The sequence below is a fragment of the Xenopus laevis genome, chromosome 1L, assembly GCF_017654675.1.
Source record: "Xenopus laevis strain J_2021 chromosome 1L, Xenopus_laevis_v10.1, whole genome shotgun sequence".
NCBI lineage: Eukaryota > Metazoa > Chordata > Amphibia > Anura > Pipidae > Xenopus > Xenopus laevis.
The window spans coordinates 59,746,920-59,773,050 of NC_054371.1; the positions used below are offsets into that span (position 1 = coordinate 59,746,920).

The window sequence follows — 26,131 nt, forward strand, 5'->3', positions numbered from 1 at the left end:
GGGGCAGAATATTCCCTGGGTTAAGGAATATTTTGATACTCCTTTCAATAGGGAGGAAGAGAGAGCTATTGTTAGACTGGAAACAAAGCTAAAAGCGGGTAGCTGGTTACTGCTAAAATTCTGGCAAACATACAATGACTGGCTGCAATTAATCTCCCCATGATATCGGTTAGCTAGTGGAACCTGAGCCATTAGCCAAATGAAACAAATGCTATATATTACTGCTGGTAACATAATTGTTGGTTTTATGCCTACTTATGTGTTAAACTGCAGAAGTCTATCTTGCTTTATGGCTAAATATTAGGGATGTATCAAATCCGGGATTTGTTTCAGGATTTGGCTGAATCCTAACCGTTTTGGCTTTGCCAAACTGAGTTCAAACCCCTAGATCTGTGACTAAATAAATATACAAGGTTGTTGTGTGTGTGTGCATTTTCCATCCCAAACTTTGCTGATTTGCATATTCATATTATGGGTATGATCCCTCCCCTTTGGTGATGTCATAATGCTGACCACTTCCCTTTGGTGTCTGATCTGCCCAACTTTGACAATGTCAGAGCTAAATCCCATTCTAATCAGTGGGTTCACAAGTTGGAATAGTGCTGCAAAGAAATTGCCCTTTGCTCATCAGCCTAAATTGTGGGACGTGAATCTGGAAAACAGAAAAGTATCTAAAACAAATTATTCCTCTGCTTTTATAACAAAAAGCTATCTAAATTGAAAAAGGCCTATGGGACAAAAGATCTAAAGGTTTATTGTTGGTAAAGACTGTCATTATATTTTATTATGTTCATGAAGTATAGTACTATACAGGAAATTATTGTGAAATGCAAAATAGAATGTTAGGCATAAAGCTTGAACATAAATGTAAATGCTGATATATTCCATTAATCTCCAATCAATACACCAGCCGCCATCGTATGAGCAGGTGATTAAAGAAATCAACCGAGTGCAGGTTACCACATCCAACTGTAATGCAGAGCCCCGACGCACTACAACCTGTGCAACACAAACTGATTTTCAAGTGGACGAAGAACAAAACGTTCCGGACAGTAATGTTATTGACCAGCCTGTCTTTTGTAATCAGGAACCACTAGCAGGTAACTGCCTAAAAGTGTTGCATGCAATGCTTCCTTCTAATTTGGCATTTCAGATGCAGCAGATGGCATCCTAGTTCTTCATTGCGGGTGTACTCAAAGGGAAAAAAGATGCATCTTTTACGACTATAAAGCTGATTTAATTTGCCTAAAAATGTAAAAACACTTTTTTTTTTATTGGCATAATAAAAGGAAATATACTTTTAAGCCACTTTCCTATAAATGCATGTATACCTTTTCAATAATTCTATAGTTGTATAAAATGTAATTGCTGTTGCTACAATTTCAACTTGTTCTTTACTATTGTCTTTTCATTTTGCCTGACTTCACAAAGCAACTTTCAAGTAACCAAGACGCAAGTTTCCATAATGCCTTTCACAGTTCTGTAAAGGTGGCCAAACACAGTTAAAAGACCCATGGCCCATGTATGGGGACCGCCTACAGGTCTGCCCAACTGATAACTGCCCAAAAATTGGGAAGGTTTAAAAATCCTGTGAGGTTGAGAATTGCAACGGCTTGTTGATGCAGTCCTAACCCCAATGGCCTGGATTCCCATCATTGTGATCCAATCATTTGACTCTCAGGCCATGATATTGTTCAGTGGTGTAATAAAGGTGGACTGCTCCCCTACAAAAAAAATGTAAGAGAGGCCCAGGTGTCACCCACCCAGTCCAACCTCAACACAGTTGCCGCCTATGCCCCCCACTCCCCGGCAAGTCCCCCGGTAGGATTGTGGCTGGGGAGGCAACATTTCTCAAAGCTATAGACGAAACAGACGGCAAATCACATCACTGCATGTATAGCCAGTTTACATTTTCCTGTTTTGCTTCACAAAGCACAAGTTTTCTGATCCAGTTTCTTTAATTTCTTTTGCTTTTCAGCCCAAAAAGCTCCTGCAATATCTCGTCCATCATTATCCTTTTTGGCAAGCAATGTAAATAAGAGTACACAACAAGTATCCGTTTGTAACAGCACAGAGACAGTTGTCCGGCAAGACGATCCTAATGCCTTTAGACCCCCAGTGCCAAGACCAAGGACAAAATCCAACCTCAGACCTGTAGGAAACAATTTTGTTAGTATTTATCAAGACAACAGTGAACAACTTGTCCAGTCCACAGCCGAGGGAGAGCGCCCTTCAATTCATCCTTGCTCTAGTTTTGATGACAGCTTCTTTGAAGCAAACAATATGAGCCACGAAAGAAGCCAAAACAGTATTGTTTCAAGGATTAAAGCTTTTGAGAGTCAAACTGAAACTTCAGAGCAGCCTAAAAGACCAGAGATTGTGCCACGTACCTTCAACAACAGGGGCTCTGGTGCTGTTAAGCCTACACCTGCTCCCAAACCAGCCTCCAACAAGACATCTGGTGAATGGGAACCAGCAAATGACAATAAACCAAAAGTTACCCCAAGGGAAGGGTTTGCTCCACCTAAACTACCAGATGCAGGTGGCACAGTCAAACCAGAACTGCCAAAGAAACCAAAGCCTGTGGTAGCTAAAGGCAGTAGCAGTGAATTTCCTGATTCTGTTCTCAGCACCTCACTGTCTTTAAACGACAACATTCATGATGCTGAAAGGAAAGTGCCAATTCCAGCTCCCAGGCCTATGTTCCTGAAGAAACCCTTGCAGAGTGAGCCCCCTGTCTTGCCAACTGCAGTGCCAAGGCCACATATTGCTGCCCCAAAACCTTTTGTAGCTACACAAGCCAAAGCATTCTCAACATCAGAACTACCTGCAGTCCGTATTCCGCCGCCTGCTGCTCAGAACAAACCAGTTGATGAACTAGATCTGATCAGTTTTGATGATGATGCTTTATCTCCTGTTCTGCTGCCCAGTGCAGAAGTCACGAATGGTTCAAAAGTTAATACTGGTAAGTGTAACAAAATTAAATGTTTATCTAGATTTTTGTGACTGAAAATTATACCTTCTTCCAAAACAGCAAGGTTGTTGTGACTGCTTATTGAACAGAGCTCTGTTAAAACAGGGAACCTTATTATAAATTCTGCCCAAATCTATGTGCAGGTATTTTTCCAGTTTCATGGGATGACTAAACGGTTCTTTTCCCATGTCTGGGCGTAGATGTTTTTCCGATTGTGTGGGATGAGTGAATAGTGCTGCTTTGATTTGGCTGTGGCAATAGAGCGCAGAACACAGCAGCTTGAACTGGATGTGTCTCCTACATACTGGTGACTGCTTTCAATATTTAACTTTAATTGCCTGATCTGAAAATCAGGCTAATTCAAAGGGGCGATATTTCAGCCAATATTTTCAATTTGACTATGCTGCAAGATCCAGAGTGTAATTGAATGATACCCGCAGACTTTACTAGGTTAAATAAATGAAAGGGGCAGGATACCTCCTTGTTCATCATGAATGCAATGAATAGGGTTTTTGCTGAACATACTTTTTGTCTATTGTTTTAATCATGAAAAATCGATGTTTTTTGTTGGTTTATTGAAATAAACAGGGAAACTAAATGTACTCCATGTTTGGTCCTTGAGGGGAAGATACAGGGATGTCCAAGTCTGTTGCTGCCCTCTTAAAGGAGAACTAAACCCTAAAAATGAATGGCTTAAAATGTCACACCCCTTTTCCTTCACTTCACTTCACAAGGATCTTTGATGGTGTAACACAGGGCTTGATAAAGGGCCTGGTAGGCCTGAAACGTTGCGTTTTGTATGCTATGGGTCTGAATAAATTCTTCATTGAGCACAATTGTGAGTTACACAGTGTGCTGCTGGTAATCTCTTCAATACATTGATGTGACCCTATGACAGGATTGGGTCTTCCGGTACTGCACCTGGCACAACAAAACTGCTTTATGTGGTTGCCTTGGGCTGTTACAGAAGCCAAAAAACATAATTTACAACATTTCTAGGCTACATCTTTAGTTCTCCTTTAACTGGACCTCGGCTTGCCCCCTTCCCTTGGCGTTTGATGTGTCTGCCTATGGCCCTGCTATACTGTGCATGTTTTGATTGCAGATGACTCAGAGACCCCTCTCCAACTCCACCACCAGCTTTAGCATCATGTATCCTGTGGGGACGGGGGGGAATATATTATTCATTATATTATTTATTATTTACCATATAGGCACCCAAGGGCCACCCCCATAAAGCTGCCCTAGGGTGCCTACTTGGTAAATATGGCTCTGGGTAGAAAATTAGTTTACCAGTAAATGTATAAACAGTAGTCTATTTTGCATGGAGTTTGTCTGTGCTTTGGTAATCGTATTATCTGCCTCACATGGACCAAACATAGAGTAGCTTTTATCTTTTCACTGAATGATAGAATGTATTGTGCTGCAATTTCTCATTCTCTTTGGTGTGACATGACAGAGGATACTGTAGAAAATGAAATAAAGCACTAAGCTGCTACTGTGTGTGAAAAATAAAGTATTCAGTTTGAGGATCACTTACTAAGGGGTCACAGAGTTTTCTGGCATTTAGTGCTATAAAAATGCAGCACTGGAGGAGGAATAGCTCCAGGGATATCATCAGCATGTTTGGTAAAGTAGCCAAGTTTAGAATAGGAAACGAGAGAATAGGAATAGGAGATACAGTAGATGGAAAACAGGGCAAGTGATTTAAAAGATGTCTTTCTCTTTGTAGATCCTTTCCAGTTGTATTCTACAGACGATGCTGAAAAGGAACAGCCAGTGCCACCTGCTCTGCATAGAAAACCTACAGTAATCAGAATTTCAGGCAAGCTAGGAAAATGTAAGCACTGCCAGAGCATCCATGACACTTGTTTTGTAATGCTCTCCTTTTCTGTCCTTGTGGTTCAACCCAATGACTGTGTGACAAGTAGGCAAATGAAATGGTGCCTTTATGCCTTTGTTTCTGTAATCTTTTACAGTGATATACTAAGTACATCAAGCCTTTTTATATGCAGCTCACAACATCCAAAGCTGCAGACAAGGACTGTTACTGTGGGCCCTGCGTATACTGGTGCTAGGAGGCAGTAGCGGCATGTTAAGGACACCTATTGGGCCCCTATTTGACGTTACCTCCCTTGCTGGCAACTCCCAACATCCCATCACCCTCTAATTGTGCTGCCCTCTGTGATTGTCATGCTACTGGCTTGCTACACTGTCTCATACCTCAGTGCTATTTCCGATGAAATAAGTACTATGATTAGTAAATAGTTTAAATAAAATGGATCAGTAGGAATTAGGAAGTGGGCCTGCAGTTTTAGTAGTGTCCAGGCTGCATATTTGACTTGAGCCTATTGATATTTGCTATTGCTTTTGTGCTAGAATGACAGGAGTAGAAACATATGAGAGCTCCATTATATCATGGACTTACCGTAGCTGTTCCCTGCATAGCTGGTACGTAGTGCAGGACACCAAGCTTAACACCAGTACAGAGTCATGTGTTATATGGGAAAATATAGGCTACCATCAACGTATTTTCTCTGTTATTCATAACATGACTTGTGTAGTTTTTGAAGTGGAAATAGCAAATAAACTGCTATAAAAATACACAATTTGTCATATGGAAAATAGACAGTCCTTCGAAATAATTCATGCAGCGTGTTCAGTTAAGTTCAGAACCTAATGAGCGTTATTCTGTATGCATGTGGATGGATCATTTTTTATCTCATATGATATGGCAAAGCACTGCAGAAAGTGAGAGGGTTGAGGTTAATGTGGGATATTGTATAGCTTGGTTTTCTGTTGATGTAGGAACTATATGTATAGCAAATGCTACTGTCAAGAAAAAGTGAATATTTCTGTGTATATTATTTATTAATCGCTACTAGTGCCCACAGCACTGTACAGCAGAACAAACAGAAGACAGGTGTTAAAGAAATAAGCAGAAGAAGGCCTCTACCCCATAGAGCTTACAAATGTTAAGGGTTATTAGCAGGAAAATAAGTTTCCTATGTTGTTAATCATCCAAGAGTTTTTATAAATAAATGTATTTTAAAATTCAAATCATTTTAATATTCTGCTCCCAGGCTGAAACACTGATCTCCTCTAAAAGCGTTGTCTAATTAATTTTTTGTCCCCAGCTTCTGAAGAACTTCAGGCTCCGCCACCGCTCCCTGCTGAGAAGCCAGTCGGAAGTCTCTACACTAAGTCAAGTGTGAGGCCTCGTCCCATAGGCAGAAAAGTATGTGTTATTTTATTCTTCCTAGATATTGACTGATTTGTTCAGAGCTCTGAAACCTTTGCTGAATTGCAATTTAGAATTGTTCTGCTTTAATGAAGTGTCCTCTTAATAAGCTCACATAGACCACCTGTCAGTAGTGTGGATATTGTTTTGTCTGCTTGATACATATTTGGCTATTAAAGGGATGGTTCACCTTTAAGTTAACTTTTAGTATGTTCTAGAATAGCAACTTTTCAAATCACCTTCTTTTTTTTTAATGATTTGCCTTCTTCTTCTGACTCTTCCAGCTTTCAAATGGAGGGGTGGTCAAATAAAAAAAAATAAATGCTATTGTTATTTCTGATTTTTATTACTCGTCTTTCTATTCAAAACCTTCCTATTCATATTCCAGTCTCTTGTTTAAATCTATGTGTGGTTTCTAGGTTTATTTGGACCCTTAGTGGCATATCGGGGAAAGATCGGCTCGTTTGGCGATGTCGGCAAACGAGCAGATCTTTTCGTCTACGGCCACCTTTATGCGGGAATTGCAAACTGGAGTACTGCTGATTACAAAGCTAAATAATTCAAACCACAAATAATAAAAATTAAAAACAATTGCAAATTGTCTCAGAATATCATTCTCTACTTCATACTCAAGTTAATTTAAAGGTGAACAATCACACACCCTCACTTGCTCATTGTAGGCCTGTGGGCCAGATGGCCCTGCAAGGCAAGGGAGAATATTCAGCTTGACGTTATTTTACTATAATCCAGACTCCCAGAAGTGCTGTTGTGGATAACTAACTCAATATAAGAGCATTGATCTACCCCATGGATAACAGCACCCTCCAGTTCTGACAAAGAATAATTTTCAGCAGCTTCATCCAGCTGCATAAAGCCAAAAACCACACCACGCATAACTAGCTTGACTTTTTATATTGGCACGTCAAATGGGTTTTTAGCCTCTCTGTTATTCCAAATACTCACTGCTCACTATATTACAGTTATTTTTTATTTTTTTCTAGGACTGGGAGTCCACAGAGTCTGTAGAAGATGCTTGGACCAAGCCTGTGCTGCCTACAAGGTCAGTTGATTGTGATAACCTCATTATAACTGTACTGCAATAATAATTATTGCTTTTCTGCATACAAAATGATCTGATCTGATGTAATACACCAGACTAAACAAGTATATTGCAGCTATATCATCTTTATTATTAGTTTTATTATAGATTACTTGGAAATAAATTCAAAACCCAAATTTTTACTGACTGCTGGTTTGGACTATTGAAACACTTTCTCCAGACAATGACAATGTCTTTGGCATGCTTCTTCAGGTCTCTTGATTGCCTGGATAATCCTACATTGTTTCAATAGTCTCAACTAGCAGTGCAGAATAGCAAGAATAGCAAGAGATAAATATTATTTTGTTAGGCAATTGATTTTTGAGTTTACATTAATAAGTGTTGCTACGCATGCATGTTTGTATATGTGTGTGTATATGTATATAATACACAAAAGCCATGAATATCTTGTAAATTAAATCCTTATAAACGGTGAGTAGTGATGTAGTTTCTGCCACAAGACTCACTGAAACTTGTGTATTATAATAAATAAAATACCCCCTATGAGGATATTAGAAGTTACCTCGGAGTTCCATGACCTGTTTATGATATCCTTATAATTTACAAGAGGGGGTACTTTATTCACTATATATATCAGTGCTTTGACCCATGCCCTAACTGAGACCGATGCATTTGCTCTGTGCCCCAAATAGCTGACTTGGCCTGTAAACAAGCTTATTGGCCAGGTATATGGGGATAATATGTCAGCTGGCCCAACCAATTTCTGATCAGAGAAAGGCCAGATATCTTTTTGGCAGGTTTAAAAAAATGCCATCTGTTGAGGACCATATATACAGTCATTTTCCAACTGGCTTTTATTCACCTATTATTATGTTACTGTTGGCCTAGGTCAGGTGATCAGAGGTGCCTGGTTTGGCCCAGTGGTCAAATCAGGCAAAGATGAGCTCGCTTGCTGACCTTATCGAATGAGCAGATGTATTTTTGTTTGCTGTAGATAGATAGAGTAGGGCCATTTAGCACTCCAGTGAGCACAGAGATCTCATTCTGAACATTTCAGTTTGAAAATGAATGGACCTTAATAATAGGGATGCACCAAATACAGGTTTCAGTTTTCGATTCGGCCCTTTTCGGCCGAATCCAAATGTCTGGCTGAACTGAATCCAAAAAATCACATGGATTTTTGTCATACAAACAATAAAGTCAAAAAAATTTTAGCCACATGCTGCTTATCTGGTTCTCCCCCCCTCCCATTCCCCTAATTTACATATGCAAATTAGGGTTTGGGTTCTGGGGAACCCTACTTAATAAGGGTATGAGAGAATGCACTATGTAATTTTTGTTTATGGACTAGTTACATGATCATATTTACTTTATCAATCTGTAATTTTGTTTCTGTTTCCTCATTGTTATAGGACACTGGGCTGTCCTGTTCTTGTAGCTGGGTATTGAGGACTTCATTATATTTCTGTGCTAACATTGCTACAGTAGCATTACACTGCATTTACTGCTGTCAGAAAGCCCCCATCCCACAAAGTGAATAAGCTGCTACTGGGGTTATGTAATAAAAGGCACTAAGTTTTCCCAGGGGCAGTAACCCATAGCAACCCATCCGCAGGTAGAGTTTACTAGTTACCTGTTTGTTTGAAACTTTATAAACCATATCCATGGATCTGTTTAAAATATCTAGTCTGTTTTTCATTCATTCATTTATTTTATCTTTTCTGATTTTCCACTTTGTTAATTAACAACCCACACTTAAAATGGCCTAATTTTCTAAAAATGTTAAGTATTTGATGAAGAAAGAGATTTCTGCAAAGTCATAGGCCCATTCAAAGCTCCAACTAATTGGCTATGAAAATAATTTAGGTTTAATAAAGCAGAGAATTGGTTACCGCTCCCATAAACACATGTTGAAATTGCAAAATTGCGAAATAGCAATAGATTTTTTTTCAGCCTCTTTTTTGATGCAGAACAAAGCTATGCAGTGGAGTTGGCAGTGGATGAGTTTATTTGTTGTATAAGAGAAATGTAATTCCAGTATATTTTTTGATTCCATAATGGTTTACCGTTGATACTATCTGAAATGGATGCATTTATAATGTTGAACTCCTGTCTAGGCCTGTTGGCATTAAAGTGATGGAAACTCCTAGCCAACCACAGAAGGGGCCTCCTGGACGGCCTCCACCACCCAAAGTATCCAGAAATTCTACCCGAGACGCCTTTCCCCGATCTGCTTCTGATATTGGCTTTACTGCAAAACTCAATACATCTGGCATCAGTAGGTCGAAGAGTCATGTCATAAAAAGGCAACAACCAGATCTACCTCCCCGGCCCAAGCCTGGACATCCCCTCTACAACAAATACACAGTAAGCTTTTGTTTTCCATATGCTATAATATGCTTGTGTCAGGAAAGAACAGAGGCAGCACTGCACATCCACACAAACAATTAGAGACATCTTTGTGTATAGCCATATACCATTGGCTAAGTAGCAGGACTGCAACCAAAATCATTCCAATAGATTTTTCCTATAGTCATACACTACAAGAGTATTTAAAAATGGCTTTAGGGCAGTGGCCGATTTGCTATTTATGCACGACAAATGTGTGCGACAAATCTCCCTAAAATACATCTCCTTCGAAAATAACTGAAATCACTGGCAGTAAAACCAGTATATTGCGAAGTAGCCTGACGTTTCCTCCCGAGTTGATTTCAGAAGAATGAAACGATTTCCAGTGGAGATGCATTTTCGGGAGATTTGTCGCCCGTAGTTGTGTATTTTTGTCCCGGGTGAATAAATCTTCCCGTCGGCCACAGCCCTTACAGGAGATTAGTCGCCCTCAGAAGCAGAGATTTAGTGCTGGCAATTAATATCTTGTTGCCATTAAGCTATGGTATGTGAGATTGTTCATGACTTTTGCATCTGATGGTGGGTGGTTAGATTGTAACACATTTCATCCTTAGCCTAAGGGCCAATTTGGGCCAGATTGAGCTCACCATTCCCTGAACTGATGCTTTGTGTTCAGTACAGAGATTATTTTAAACATTTTGATATATCAGGCCATTCGCAGAGTCACATTTGCTAGTAGTAAACTGGCTGGGGATCTGCATTTTACTAATAGAAATTGTGCCCAAAGTTATGCTGTCACACCCTATTTCACATGTCCTCCCAAGTCTTGAAATACATGATGTGAAACAATTGATTCTGTTTAATTGATTGTATTTTCTTTTAGCTGCCCCTGCCTCATGGAATTGCTGATAAAGATGTTGTATCCAGTAAACCAGGAGAGCTGTCATGCAAGGTAATATACTCTCTACAGTGTACTGCTAGCAAGAATAACCCATTGCGTCTGCAGAAGTAGGAGCAAACATTCCTATGTATAAGAGTATGCGTAATGGGGGAAGTTTTAGGTGTTCACCAAAATACTTTAAGTGCCAACTTCCAGTTCCTCGTTCATATGCAAGGCAGAAGGATGCCTAAAATTGATTCTGAACTTTGCATTTACACAGAATACATGGTTTTAAAACATAGCCACAGCAATATGTTGCTCGGATTCCCTACTGCAGACCAATTTTGCCCTTATTGGGTGCAGTGCACTGAAAAGCCCAATAAATCTGGTCTTCAGCTGGGAATCTAATCCACATACTACCCTGCTTGTGCTAAAAATCCAGCAGACGAGATTCTGTTTTTAGAGAATTCCATGTAAGTTAAAATTTTAGGAGCAATCCTGGGCTTCCTTCTCAGAATTCCTTCTGATAGAACGCAGTTTGGGGAAAGTATGTGGCAATTTGTATTTGTGGCAACTAGTGGAAAAGTGTAGAGTAATGAAAAGGATTGATTAGCTTGGGTCAGTCATTTATGTTGATTTTTTTTTACATTAACCTTTTACCAAACGGATAATCCATTAACAACTGTCAAATATTTTTCTTCCTAATGCGCAGCGTGGAGAGGTGCTTGTACTACTAGAACAGTCTGACAATAATAACATTCAGTGTCAAAAGGGTTCAGCAACTGGAGAAGTCAAAACATCCAATATGACGATTATTACTCCTCTCGATGACAATGTGGAAACCAGAAACGATGTAAGATGTTATATCTCTGTTGGTTAGAACTTTCTTGTAATAAAAGTAAAAGCAACCAATGATTGAACATATTTGTTTCAGCTTTTGTCTTAAGCTTATGCCAACCATGTTTTCATTTGTTCTCAAAGAGAAGATTTACTCCCTCCTAAGGGCTCTTACAGATGAGCGTTTTTAACTGCGCTCCCATGCATTCCGTTTTCATGCATTTAGCATTCATGCATTCAACAGGGGAGCCCAGGAGTAGACGCACTGAATTCTTTGCAATTGGTCTGTACTCAGACGCATGTAAGCGACGAACGCAGGAAAAATGCAACATGCTGTGTCCAACCTGCATTCGGCACTTACATGCGTCTGTGTGAGTACAGCCCCATTGAAAAGAATTCAGTGAGATTACTCCTGGGCTCCCCTGTGGCTGAACACATGAAACCGGAACGCAGGGGAGCGCAGCTAAAAATGCTCACCTGTAAGAGCCCTAACATGTACATTACCACTGGAAACAGTCCACACAGTCTACCAGGGGCTGCTTTGTGTGCCCCCATGCTACCTTTGAGGATAAGTTACTCAATGTGAGCTGCCTTGGTGCATGGTGTTAGGTCACCAAACAGATGGATCTCTGCCCAATAGGTCACCTGCACACTGGGCCAAATCAAGCACATCCAATTGAATTATCCAATGGGCAGGTTTAAAAATCTTGTCATCCTGCTGTTGGACACTGTATATATATTTTTTTTAATCAGCCGACAAGTTGCCAACTCAGTCTGGTGGATAATGCTACCAAATCATTTTATAATTCAAAGACATGTCCAAGTGCAGATTTTCTAGCTTAGTTTTCAACATGTGTCTCTGAATTTTAAGTGGTCTGATAACCCTATTTATTGGATGAAAATATATTAAGGCTTGTTTACCACTGCAGCCATGGTCATGTAAGAATGCATTTATTGTGCATATTTACACCATTCATTACAGGAACTTGCATCCACAGGCTTTTCTTGCACTTCCCTTATAGTTGCACTATAGTACTGGTGAGTCCATACTGCCTTCTGTTCCTGTTTTTGCAGATTAACCCTTTTGCGATGATTCCAGGGCTCCCATTGCAAGCTGCATCAAAATGTGCAGCAGACTAAAGGATCAAATCAAATGTTTGACGCCATCCTGACTCCATTTTCACCACAGTTAACCCTTTTGTAACATCAGATTGCTTTATTGCAAGAAATGAAGTGCAAACGTTTGGATCACTTCCCAGTACCTGAAATAAAAAGTGCAGTACACTGTTAATATCTCTTCTCAGCACTGGTCTGACTAGATTTATTTATGGTTATTTACTGGATTAGGTTTGCTGACTCCATAAAAAAAAAGTAAAAAATTCAGGACAGGCCCTTGGAAAATATTATTAGTGGTGTTTGCAGTGGGTGCTAATTGCTGTTAAACGGAAACTGTTCAATTTGGGAATGCAGGATTATTTGATAGACAGGTGATGCAGTCAGTGCCTGTATAATTTTTCATTAGCTTTTTCTGCTATTATTATCTTTGTTCCATTTTTTTCCTGACTTTTACTTACTTTCATTTTGGTTATTTAATCCAGGTAAGCAGCGCTGATGACAGTCATGTTCCTCATGCCTTAGTACTGCATGATTTCAGAGGAGGTGGGTATTTAAAAAACATAATGCTTGTAGTGCCAGTTCACCAACTGTTTTTTTTACACCACTTCTATCATTTGGATTCATCCTACACTAAATATTCAGCCAGATGCCAAACCAAATTTGAAACATCATTTGCTTATTCAGACTGGCAGAAATTCTGAAAGCATAGCTTATGGTGTGTGCAGATCATTCTGTGTTTGCATATTTGCAGTTATACTGAAGGGAAACTACCATAGGACTTTCTTCTGCATTCTGTGGCCTACTCCCTAGCCGGTAATAACATTATTTAGTAGGAAATAAACAGTGCTTTCTGTGGGGAATGTTTAAAAAGACCTAATTGACTTCAGCTAAGTTAAGTAGCAAAGCAGCAAATTATTTAGAAAAAGAACATTCTGTGTACAAAGAAACAAGGCCTCTATAAAGAACAAATGAACCATCGTTACATATATTATGAGTTTATTTTCCATTAATTCTGATGTCCATGTCCTGAAAAGGTAAATATATTGTGGTACAAGCTATTATTTCTGGGCACCATGGTAAGCCAATGTTAGTTGGCTGCAGTAGCTCATTAATATTGTTATTTCATTATTGTGTATTAGGAGTGTTCCCTGGGAATGTCTCAGTAAAAACCCCATGAAACATGCTGTATCCATAAGCCAAACTCTGAATTGATATAAAAACAAATATCATTCATGTTTGATCGCATGATTGATCGCATGATTGATCGCATTTGGCCAGCGCTTGGGTGAGTTTTGCTGATCACAGGGATGGATGCATCGACATTGAAATAATTGTATATTACACTGGTGCAATGGGAGCTGCAACTTCCACGCAGCCTCGCCTGCTGTCATTCCAAGTTCCAACCCCAAATGGGTATCTTGTTCCCCCTGGTGTTTATATTTAAAACTGCCACATAATATATTGTGAATGCAACTCGTGATGGTGCTGTTTTTCAGAGCAATCGACTGATCTAAGCTTGAACTCAGGAGAGACTGTTTATCTGCTGGAGAAAATAGACAGCGAATGGTACAGAGGGAAGTGCAAAGGCACCACTGGGTTATTCCCTGCCAATCACATCAGGGTTATTGTAAGTGAAACCTTCGCTTTAACCACTCCGATTACATATTTTTCTATTCATTCTGGTCCCACCAATTTATAATGCATTTTAATGGATGCTTTCCTGGACTTTACACAGTGTTGTCCTATATTTTACTCCAAAACTGTGTCCTTGTTTCCCCAAAAATGTCTGTCTGTCCTCTTTGAATTTTAATTTTAGTAAAATGAAAAGATAAAAATACTAACCAAATGCATAATGCCCCGGGTCTTTCTGTAAATAGTGAAATCATCATACGCCTCATACAGTAAAGTAATAAGAATAAACGTGTAACCTTTTTTCAACTTCTGTAATAAAGAATCAATGATTTACTGCCTAATCAAACACTAACCGGTATTAGTGGATGCTAGCTTGGCTAACAGCACAGGGTTGACCCAGCTGATATGAACCCATTCAAATTTAATGGGACATTTTATATACAGTAGGTATGGCACCTGTTACCCAGAGTACTCAGAAATTGGGGTTTTCTGGATAAGGGTTTTTTCCATAATTTAAATCTGGTGAAAGTAATTAAAACATGAAATAAACCAAATCCTGAATCAATTCCTGGATTTGGTTCATCCCTAAGTAATAATGTGAAAGTTGTAGTACAGCACATATGAGAGTATTGTAGTTTTGCAGTCCCTCTTTTTATCTGATATTCTATATATTGCCCTGTTAATTATACTGTGTTTCCATTTGCTGATTCAGGTTGATGTTCCTAGTAAAGGGCTACCAAAGAAGCCATCATTCCCGTCTAGTATAAAGTGAGTATGTGTGAATATGTAGGTGCATGGGTGCAAATTATCTTGTGGAATTTGATGTCAGAGATCTGGAAGCTTTGGAATCTCTACTGCAGGGGTTTTGGCCCCATTCTGATGTACATTTTACAGCGTTTTGCAGCAGTGAGGACAGTCATGCAGGGCTGTAGGATGCTTGTTCTACAGCAAATAACAAATACGCTATTCAGAATAACATGATTTTAGTACCAGGCACGTTCTGTCATTCTTGGTGTTTTACGCAACACTTTTTTGTAAACAATGAAACTTACTGCCAAGAAATATTTTAATTATGATGTTTTTGACATATTTCACAATATCTCCGCTAATATTATTCCAACTAAATCTGGCCCTATGCCTACTGCTGTTAATGGAATGATCGAAACATCCGGCTTCCGACTCTACTCACATACAATTATTCTAAACTCTGCTTTTATGCTTATAAAAGAGTGTAAGCAACCAAATCACTCATGTTTGGCCTTACCTTACCCTTCTTGATTATTGTCCCATCTTCACATCTTTCCTTAATCCAGTTTAGTCTAAGTTCTGCTTAGTATTCTGTCAAAAAAAGCCTCTATCTTTTCTCCTGGCTTGTGTTTCATAGCTTTCTGTCCAGCAAAGTATAATTAATTAAATAGTTATCTTGCAAGAATCCAGCGTTCCTAGACTTCTTATCCAACCAACAAACTATCCCATCCACAGACATCTTTTTCCCTGTTAATTTCTCCACGTAATTTTGGTAATATGTATATGTAATTTAATATATAATGATATATATTTAATATATATAATTATTATATGAACATCATTTCTATATATAAAATTTGCCTAATATAGTAAGACGTTGCTATGTGCTATTGTTTTAAGTGTAAATAATGTTGTACGGGAACCCTAAAACTTTATAGGCCCTTTGGGGTAGTGTGGGGCTGTAGTAGTGTGACAGTTAGTTAATGGCAGATGCAACCAATGCAAAGGAGACCTTTGAAACAATCCGTCTGTACTTGAACTCATTTTTGTTGCTTTCTAGGGGTCCAAGATGCGTTGCACGTTTTGAATTCATAGGAGATCAGAAGGATGAACTCAGCTTCTCAGAGGGCGACATGATTACGCTTAAGGAATACATTAATGACGAATGGGCCAAGGGAGAACTCAAAGGGCAAACTGGATCTTTCCCAATCAATTTTGTTGAAATAGTAGAAGATTTGCCAGCTAGTGGCCTGAGTAAAAACACAACAGGTCAGTATTTTTAATGGGGTGGCTGCATTGCTGTCATTTAATCGAATTTACATCAAAACTGACGTTGTAAAAGACTGAAAAAACTCACATTAGAGCATAATGAGCAACAGTTCATAATGAGTCCAAAAGGGCAATATGCTGTTATTATGAAGAATAGTACCTGTTAACTGCACAGTGTCCAATATATCTCACTGTAACTTACAGAGCACATTTTAAGAGCAAATGATCACACTGTCTGGTAAAGCGTATAACTGCTGGATAGTAGCAGCGCTGTGCTACTAAAATAACACCAAATATGTCACATACCACCCTTTTGAGTTTGAGGACAGCCAATATAGGTGAAAGATCCTGAATACCTTGACCTATCAAGGGAGACAACTAGTGGTATAAAATGGTTATTTGTGTGTAAGAAATAGGCCATTACACTGCAAAATGCCAGTCCCAAGTGTGGCCTTTTTTTGACATACCCAGTTATGTTATATATTTATCTTTTTTCTCTATTAATAACATTGGGATTAACCATCATTTTTAATACTGGCCAGGTGGCAACCCTAACCCTGTGGTGCTCAGGACCGGATTTACTAAGCAGGCGCCCCTAGGCCCACTGTCATTCGTTGCAACGTCCCCTCCCGTTCATTCATCGGGACCAGAGCAATGTGGATTGGCATACAGGGAATTTTAATTTCATTTTATCTCCTGTGTATCCCCAATGTTTCTGAACCAATGTGAGTGTGGTTGGGCAGCATGCCGCCCCCGTAAAATCCTGCCACCTTAGACCCAGCCCTTGGTGGCCTCTCCACAAATCCGGGCCAGGTGGTGCTCTTGGAAGTGCTTGTTTATTGTTTCTGCAGTAAGCTTCCATTCTTTAATTGAAGGCCACAAAGGATACCAAAAGCCAGGATTGTGAAAACTTCTCGAAATTTGAAGTGCTGTCTTAGACACAGTTTCGCAAACAGTGAAGGAAAGGCTTGGTGTACACTCTTTGTCACTGAGGTCTGGAATCAGCGTTGCATTTCTCCATAACTATAGACCATCATTTTAAAAGCCTGGCGCAGGGCATTTTTTGGAAAAGTAAAAGTAAATAAGAGTGTTTGTGTGACTGAGCATACTCCTCAGGTTAAGTTACCAGCAACATTGTAAAGCTGCTACTTTGAGTAAGGACATCTCACTAACATGCCTAAAAGTATTTTACATTTTTTACCTTCATTGTTCCGTAAGGGTAGTAGTCTGGAGTAAAGAGAGAGGAAGAGAGAAATGTTGTTTACCCTATTTGGACAAGTTTGCTTCCCTTCGTTTTCTATGTAATTTTTCTTAGGTCATTCATTTTACTTGATCTCCCTTTACTGCTTCACTTTTAGTTCCACATAAGAACTTGCTTGCTTTTAAGCCATTTATGCCATGTAATGCATAGGTTCCGAAACTGCTGGCTGAACTTGATACTTGTGCAACAATAACAGGGTGACTGTTACTCTAATGATTTGGCTTTTAAACAACATTTTGACATTATGAAAAAATGAGGGAATAGCAAAATGCTGGAGCACAATGGTGACTGATCTTAAAAGGTCTCGTAGAAGCAGACTATAACTTTAATGAAGGTTTAAGAGAGGAGATACAGAAAGTTTTGTGTGACTTGACAGGTACAACTATGGACTCTTACATAAGACTGTGGATGAAAGATGGACCAATAAAATCTTTGTAGATGAGCAAAAACAACTGGCGAATATACGCAGAACTCTAAACAACGTGTCCATTACTTCAAAAAAAAAAAAATAATAAGGTGGTTTATTGGGCCTATGCATATGAATGCAGCATTAAAGAATAGGGAAATAGGAACCATTTGGAAGTTCATGAAAGAAAGAAACTGCATTATCATGTTCTTTTTTTTTTTTTCTCCCGCAGATGCTGTACAGTCTCAGAAGAAGTTGGGACCATCTGCACAGGTAAAATGTGCTTTTCTCTGTATGTTTCTTTCCTCGTCGTGAGAAGAGATTAAACATTCTGTACGTTTTCTCACAAGGCGATGTGTATGTTTTCCCACAAGCAATTTACATTTTTGTTGGTGGGAAAGCATTTGGAAAAGATTAGTCGTCTGTAGAAGAGATTTATTGTGTGCAACAAATCTCCTCGTCTGTTACTGCCCTTAGTAAATGATCTGTTTTGTGTTCCCTTATCACCTTTACTTCTGCAGCAGCCACATGTAGCTGGGGAGTGGGCTGAAGCCCTGTATGACTTTCATGGAGAGACTGAGGAAGATCTGCCATTTAAGAAAGGAGAGAAGATCCAAATAATAGAAAGGCTGGATGCTGAATGGTACAAAGGGCATCTGAATGGCAGAGAAGGGATCCTGCCGTCTGCTTTTGTACAAGTCTCTTCAGGTAAACCCTATATATAATAATGAATTAGTAATGTAATGTATGGGTGTGGTGCAGAATATTAAAGGAACTGCACAACAAGGCTTCAGATTGTGTTCCTTTGACTGCTAAGAGAATACACCTTCTTAAAGGAACAATAACACCAAAAAATTAAAGTGCTTTAAACTAATGAAAATATCTAATAATAAATATGTAATGTTGCCCTGCACTGGTAAAACTGATCTGTTCTGCTTCAGAAACACTACTATAGTTCATGTAAACAAGCTGCTGTGTAGCAATGGTGGAAATTTTAAAAAAAGCTATATGGCACAGGTTAAATAATGGATAACAGAGAACACCATTATGTTCTACAGAGCTTATCTGCTGTGTAACCTGAGTCTTTTCTCCTTTGAATGGCTGCCCCCATTGCTACACAGCAGCTTATTTATATAAACAATTATAGTGTTTCTGAAGCAAACACAGCAGTTTTACCAGTGCAGGGCAACACTGCATTATATTTTTATTACTTTAAAACACTTTAATTTTTTGATGTTACTGTTCCTTTAATGGCTTTCAGATTGTTTTATTTAGCAGTGTTTGTCAAGAGTCTTTAGGAATCTGTGTGCCATAAAAAAATGTTGCTTTTCACAAGCGCTCCTATAAATGTTCAGCATGAAGCTGCTTACTATTGATCAAGATGTCGGATCAATTGCAGGATTGCCTTTATATGGTTATAGTTAATTAAATATGATTCCATTGGGACATGGGGTGGCAAACTGGCAATAGGAGAACTTGACTCTTCAACTGGTGAAGGGACCAGGAATGTACAGGGCCCTGGCTGATCACGTTGTGTTTGCACAAAAATGAGATGTCCCATTAGTCAGTATGAGCATAAGACCATTGTTTTCATTGGTTAAATCAGGGGTGTCCAAACTTTTTGCAATGAGGGGCAGATTTGGTGAGGTGAAAATGTGTGGGGGCCGACCATTCAGCCTGACATTCTTTGAACCATTAACATCATTTAACTCATTTAAACAAGGAATCGCGTAGCCGTAGCAGTAATATTTGGGCACATTAGTGAAATGAACTGCCACTTGGTCTATACTGCTGCCTGTGTGCTGAAGGTGTTACTAATAGACTCTTACTGGCACGTATTTTACTGTACTGGCTAGGGATGTAGCGAACGTCGGAAAAAAAGTTCGCGAACATATTCGCGAACTTGCGTCAAAAATGCGAACGGTTCGCGAACGTCGCGAACCCCATAGACTTCAATGGGAAGGCGAATTTTAAAAGCTAGAAAAGACATTTCTGGCCAGAAAAATGATTTTAAAGTTGTTTAAAGGGTGCAACGACCTGGACAGTGCCATGCCAGAGGGGGATCAAGGGCAAAAATGTTTCTAAAAAATCCATTGTTGACACAGCGCTGCGTTTTGTGCTGTAAAGGGCAGAAATCACACTACATTTCTAAACCTGTGTAATAAAATGCTTTAAAACGTCCGGCGTCTACATGCCAATCAAGTCGTGTAAAAGTTACAGCCTGTTCACACGCAAAGACGAAACGCGGTGCTTACTGCAACGCAAAAAGACGCAAAGAGCTTTAATGAATGATACCGTCAAGTGAGCAAATAATAGTTTTTAATTACTAGTTGCTTGTCACCTCCAGGATGTTCGTCCTGTTGGTGGCAATATTTCTGTAGTGGTGTGTTTAGCAGTCACCGTGCTTGTGCGCACGTGCACGGTCAGGCAGAGGTAATTCAATGTACAGTGAAGCGAACCAAAAAACACTGATTCTGCAGTGTGGGCCCAGTTTTGGTCTACTTTATTGATCACCTGCGGTGACCATAAAAGATGCGATTTTGCCACTGTTGCAGAACCCTGAAAAATTAGGCATGTGTACTTTCCTGAAAAATTATGTTTTTTTTGTCGCAGCCACTGAACCAGAAGTCCAGAAACAATATGCCATATAAATGCTGAAAATATTATTTTTTTTTGTGGCAGCCACTGCAGCACAGAGGCCAGAAAAAATATGCCATATAAATGCAAACAATATTAATTTTTTTTTGTCGCAGCCACTGCAGCACAGAGGCCAGGAAAAATATGCCATATAAATGCTAACAATATAAAAAATTTTTTGTCGCAGACACTGAAGCACAGAGGCCAGAAAAAAATATGCCATATAAATGCTGAAAATATTCTGGTTTTTTTGGTCGCAGCCACTGCAGCACAGAGGCCAGAAAAAATATGCCATATAAATGCAAACAATATAAAAAAAAATTTTGTCGCAGCCACTGCAGCACAGAGGCCAGGAAAAATATGCCATATAAATGCTAACAATATAAAATTTTTTGGTCGCAGCCACTGAAGCACAGAGGCCAGGAAAAATATGCCATATAAATGCTGAAAATATTCTGTTTTTTTGGTCGCAGCCACTGAAGCACAGAGGCCAGGAAAAATATGCCATATAAATGCTGAAAATATTCTGTTTTTTTTAGTCGCAGCCACTGAAGCACAGAGGCCAGAAAAAATATGCCATATAAATGCTGAAAATATTCATTTTTTTGTCACAGCCACTGAAGCACAGAGGCCAGAAAAAATATGCCATATAAATGCTGAAAATATTCATTTATTTTTGTCGCAGCCACTGAAGCACAGAGGCCAGAAAAAATATGCCATATAAATGCTGAAAATATTCAATTTTTTTGGTCGCAGCCACTGAAGCACAGAGGCCAGGAAAAATATGCCATATAAATGCTGAAAATATTCTGTTTTTTTTAGTCGCAGCCACTGAAGCACAGAGGCCAGAAAAAATATGCCATATAAATGCTGAAAATATTCAATTTTTTTGGTCGCAGCCACTGAAGCACAGAGGCCAGGAAAAATATGCCATATAAATGCTGAAAATATTCTGGTTTTTTTTGGTCGCAGCCACTGCAGCACAGAGGCCAGAAAAAATATGCCATATAAATGCAAACAATATAAAAAAAAATTTTGTCGCAGCCACTGCAGCACAGAGGCCAGGAAAAATATGCCATATAAATGCTAACAATATAAATTTTTTTGGTCGCAGCCACTGAAGCACAGAGGCCAGGAAAAATATGCCATATAAATGCTGAAAATATTCTGTTTTTTTGGTCGCAGCCACTGAAGCACAGAGGCCAGGAAAAATATGCCATATAAATGCTGAAAATATTCTGGTTTTTTTAGTCGCAGCCACTGAAGCACAGAGGCCAGAAAAAATATGCCATATAAATGCTGAAAATATTCATTTTTTTGTCACAGCCACTGAAGCACAGAGGCCAGAAAAAATATGCCATATAAATGCTGAAAATATTCATTTATTTTTGTCGCAGCCACTGAAGCACAGAGGCCAGAAAAAATATGCCATATAAATGCTGAAAATATTCAATTTTTTTGGTCGCAGCCACTGAAGCACAGAGGCCAGGAAAAATATGCCATATAAATGCTGAAAATATTCTGTTTTTTTTAGTCGCAGCCACTGAAGCACAGAGGCCAGAAAAAATATGCCATATAAATGCTGAAAATATTCAATTTTTTTGGTCGCAGCCACTGAAGCACAGAGGCCAGGAAAAATATGCCATATAAATGCTGAAAATATTCTGTTTTTTTTAGTCGCAGCCACTGAAGCACAGAGGCCAGAAAAAATATGCCATATAAATGCTGAAAATATTCAATTTTTTTGGTCGCAGCCACTGAAGCACAGAGGCCAGGAAAATATGCCATATAAATGCTGAAAATATTCTGTTTTTTTTTGGTCGCAGCCACTGAAGCACAGAGGCCAGAAAAAATATGCCATATAAATGCTGAAAATATTCTGTTTTTTTTGGTCGCAGCCACTGAAGCACAGAGGCCAGAAAAACTCAGGATTTACCTGGATTCAAATTAAACCAGTAGGGTTTGCACCCTAGTTTGTAACGGTGGTGGAGGGAGGAGGACGCTAAAGGACAGCTGTATGTGGAGTCATGAGGCGTGCAGAGAAGGACAGCTGCATGGGGAGTCAGAATCAGAAACTCAGAACAAGTCTTCCGGCGTGCAGTAACCCTCCGAGATCCACCCCTCATTCATTTTAATAAAGGTCAGGTAATCCACACTTTTGTGACCTAGGCGAGTTCTCTTCTCAGTTACAATCCCTCCTGCTGCACTGAAGGTCCTTTCTGAGAGGACACTTGAGGCGGGGCAAGACAAGAGGTTCATGGCAAATTGTGACAGCTCTGGCCACAGATCAAGCCTGCGCACCCAGTAGTCCAGGGGTTCATCGCTCCTCAGAGTGTCGATATCTGCAGTTAATGCCAGGTAGTCCGCTACCTGCCGGTCGAGGCGTTCTTTGAGGGTGGATCCCGAAGGGTTCTGCCGCTGCCTTGGGCTGAAAAACATTTGCATGTCTGACGTTACAGAGTGGCCAAAGTGCTTTGTCCTTGCAGGTGCGCTCGTGGCAGGATTACTGGCACCTCTGCCCCTGGAATGTTGATGAGTTCCTGAAGTGACATCACCCTTAAAAGCATTGTACAACATGTTTTGCAGGCTGGTTTGTAAATGCAGCATCCTTTCAGACTTGTGGTATGTTGGTAACATTTCTGCCACTTTATGCTTGTACCGAGGGTCTAGTAGAGTCGCGACCCAGTACAGGTCCTTCTCCTTAAGCCTCTTGATACGGGGGTCCTTCAACAGGCATGACAGCATGAAAGACCCCATTCTCACAAGGTTGGATGCAGAAGTATCCATCTCCGCTTCCTCGTTATCAAGGACTGCATCATCCACGGTCTCCTCCCCCCAGCCATGTACAAGACCAGGGGTCCCCAAAAGGTCACCACCAGCCCCCTGGGAAGCCTGCTCCTGTTGGTCCTCCTCCTCCATAAAGCCACCTTCCTCCTCTGACTCCACTTCTGACACCTCTCCCTGCGTTGCAGCAGGTGCCTGGGTTCGTTCTGGTGATTCCGACCAGAAATCGTGCGCTTCCTGCTCCTCGTCACGCTGGTCTACAGCCTCATCTGTCACTCGTCGCACGGCACGCTCCAGGAAGAAAGCAAAGGGTATTAGGTCGCTGATGGTGCCTTCGGTGCAACTGACCATATTTGTAACCTCTTCAAAAGGGCGCATGAGTCTGCAGGCATCGCGCATAAGCACCCAGTAACGGGGGAAAAAAATCCCCAGCTCTGCAGATCCAGTCCTACCACCCAGTTCAAACAGGTATTCGTTGACGGCTCTTTGTTGTTGAAGCAGACGTTCCAACATGAGGAGCGTTGAATTCCAGCGAGTCTGGCTGTCGCAAATCAAACGCCTGACTGGCATGTTGTACCGCTGCTGAATGTCAGCAAGGCGTGCCATGGCTGTATAGGAACGTCTGAAATGGGCCGACACCTTCCTGGACTGCCTGAGAACGTCCTGGAATCCTGGGTACTTTGAGACAAAACGTTGTACTATTAAATTCAGAACATGTGCCATGCAGGGCACATGTGTTAAATTGCCCAGTCTCAGTGCTGCCAACAGATTGCTTCCATTGTCACACACCACTTTTCCGATCTTCAGTTGGTGTGGGGTCAGCCACCGATCGGCCTGTGACTGCAGAGATGACAGGAGTACAGATCCGGTATGGTTTTTGCTTTCCAGGCACGTCATCCCCAAGACAGCATGACAACAGCGTACCTGGCACGTCGAATAGCCTAGGGGGAGCTGGGGGTGCACAGGTGTGGAGGAGGAGGAGGACCCAGCAGCAGAGGACGAAGAAGAGGAAGAAGATGAGGTAGAGAGCGAAGGAGGAGTAGAGGTGGTGGCAGAACCGCGTGCAATCCGTGGCGGTGACACCAACTCCACTGTCGTTGTTGAGCCACACATTTCCTGCTTCCCAGCCATGACCAAGTTCACCCAGTGGGCAGTGTAGGTGACATACCTGCCCTGACCATGCTTGGAGGACCATGCGTCAGCAGTCATATGGACCTTTGGCCCAACAATAAGTGACAGAGATGCGGTGACTTGGCTCTGCACATGGTGGTACAGGTGTGGTATTCCCTTTTTTGAAAAAAAAATGCGGCTGGGTACCTTCCACTGCGGTGTCCCAATTGCTACAAATTTGCGGAAGGCCTCAGAGTCCACCAGCTGGTATGGTAAAAGCTGGCGGGCTAAGAGTGCAGACAAGCCAGCTGTCAGACGCCGGGCAAGGGGGTGACTCGCAGACATTGGCTTCTTACGCTCAAACATGGCCCTCACAGAAACTTGGCTGGGGGCAGATGACTGGGAATGGGAACTGGTGGTCAAGGTGGAAGGCGGAGTGGAGGGTGGTTCAGACGGGTCAAGGACAGCAGAGGTAGAGCAGTAATATGCTGGACCAGAAGGAGGGTGGCTTTTAGTTTGCCTGTTGCCTTTGAGGTGTTGCTCCCAAAGTGCTTTGTGCTTGCCGTTCATGTGCCTTCGCATAGAAGTTGTACCTATGTGGCTGTTGGGCTTCCCAAGACTCAGTTTCTGACTGCACTCATTGCAAATTACAACGCTTTTGTCAGAGGCACACACATTAAAAAAATCCCACACTGCTGACCTTTTTGAGGCTGGCAATCTGGGGGTAAAAGTAGAAGTCGGCGGCGTTGGCGGCAATGGCGGGTGCGTTGGCTGGCTGACAACAGGTGCCGATACATGTTGTTGCCCTACTGTTCCCTGCGAGCTGTCCTCCCTGCTTCTTCTAAGTCTTATTCTCCTCCTGCCTCTCTGACTCTCCGTCTCTCCATCTGAACTATCGTCCTCTTGCTCTCTTCTACTGGGCACCCACAAAACATCAATCTCCTCATCATCATTCTCCTCAGATGCATCAATTTCTTCTAACAGCTCACAGAAGGAAGCAGCAGCGGGGACCTCCTCGTCATCACTCATTATGTCCATCTCTGTTGTGTTCTCTGCCAGAATTAAATCTGGTGTTCTGCCAATAATGGTTGCGCATCACTCAGTTCAAGAAACTCATGTGAAAATAACTCCTCTGACTCCAGTGAAGAAGGGGCGCCGGTGGTGGAGGAAGTGTTACGTGGGGTGCCCATAGCAGTGGAGGATGAGGATGTTGTGGTAAAGTTAGAAACGGTAGAGGATGGGGTTTGCTGTGTAAGCCAGTCAACTACCTCTTCAGCATTTTGGGAGTTCAGGGTCATTGCCTTTTTAAAACTGGGCAATTTCCTAGGGCCACAGGATAGCATAGCAGCACGGCCCCTAGTGCCTCTGCGTGGCGGCCTGCCTTTGCCTGGCATTATTTTTAAAACAAAAACAACAACAACTCAGGTGGTGTTTCTGGAGACGGTATTATTATTGATATTTAGACAGAATGTGAACAAGCTCACAGAGCTAGATGGGAGTTGTTTGAAAATGAAGAAGAAGAAGAACACACTGGGCAAACAAGGCCTACAAGGTCAACGTATACACTACTACAGCAGTGGATACGGAATATATTATTGCTGCCTGAAAAACGTCACTCGGGTGGTGTTTCTAGAGACGGTATTATTATTGATATTTAGACAAAATGTGAACAAGCTCACACAGCTAGATGGGAGTTGTTTGAAAATGAAGAAGAAGAAGAACACACTGGGCAAACAAGGCCTACAAGGTCAACGTATACACTACTACAGCAGTGGATACGGAATATATTATTGCTGCCTGAAAAACGTCACTCGGGTGGTGTTTCTAG

The 26,131-nt window shown here is 40.8% G+C and overlaps 1 protein-coding gene across 2 annotated transcripts in view; it reads left to right on the top strand.

Annotated features, from left to right (window-relative positions):
• Window positions 1-26,131, top strand: part of sh3d19.L (SH3 domain containing 19 L homeolog) — a 70,759-nt gene that overhangs the window by 37,410 nt on the left and 7,218 nt on the right. For both annotated transcript variants that reach the window (XM_018231447.2, XM_018231439.2), the window contains 14 exons: window positions 911-1,100; window positions 1,979-2,965; window positions 4,707-4,814; window positions 6,112-6,212; window positions 7,217-7,275; window positions 9,393-9,642; window positions 10,508-10,576; window positions 11,217-11,357; window positions 12,940-13,000; window positions 13,954-14,084; window positions 14,802-14,857; window positions 15,897-16,105; window positions 18,005-18,045; window positions 18,294-18,480. In XM_018231447.2, coding sequence (XP_018086936.1) covers window positions 911-1,100; window positions 1,979-2,965; window positions 4,707-4,814; window positions 6,112-6,212; window positions 7,217-7,275; window positions 9,393-9,642; window positions 10,508-10,576; window positions 11,217-11,357; window positions 12,940-13,000; window positions 13,954-14,084; window positions 14,802-14,857; window positions 15,897-16,105; window positions 18,005-18,045; window positions 18,294-18,480 — 2,590 coding nt within the window. The remainder of the gene's footprint in view (window positions 1-910; window positions 1,101-1,978; window positions 2,966-4,706; window positions 4,815-6,111; window positions 6,213-7,216; window positions 7,276-9,392; window positions 9,643-10,507; window positions 10,577-11,216; window positions 11,358-12,939; window positions 13,001-13,953; window positions 14,085-14,801; window positions 14,858-15,896; window positions 16,106-18,004; window positions 18,046-18,293; window positions 18,481-26,131) is intronic.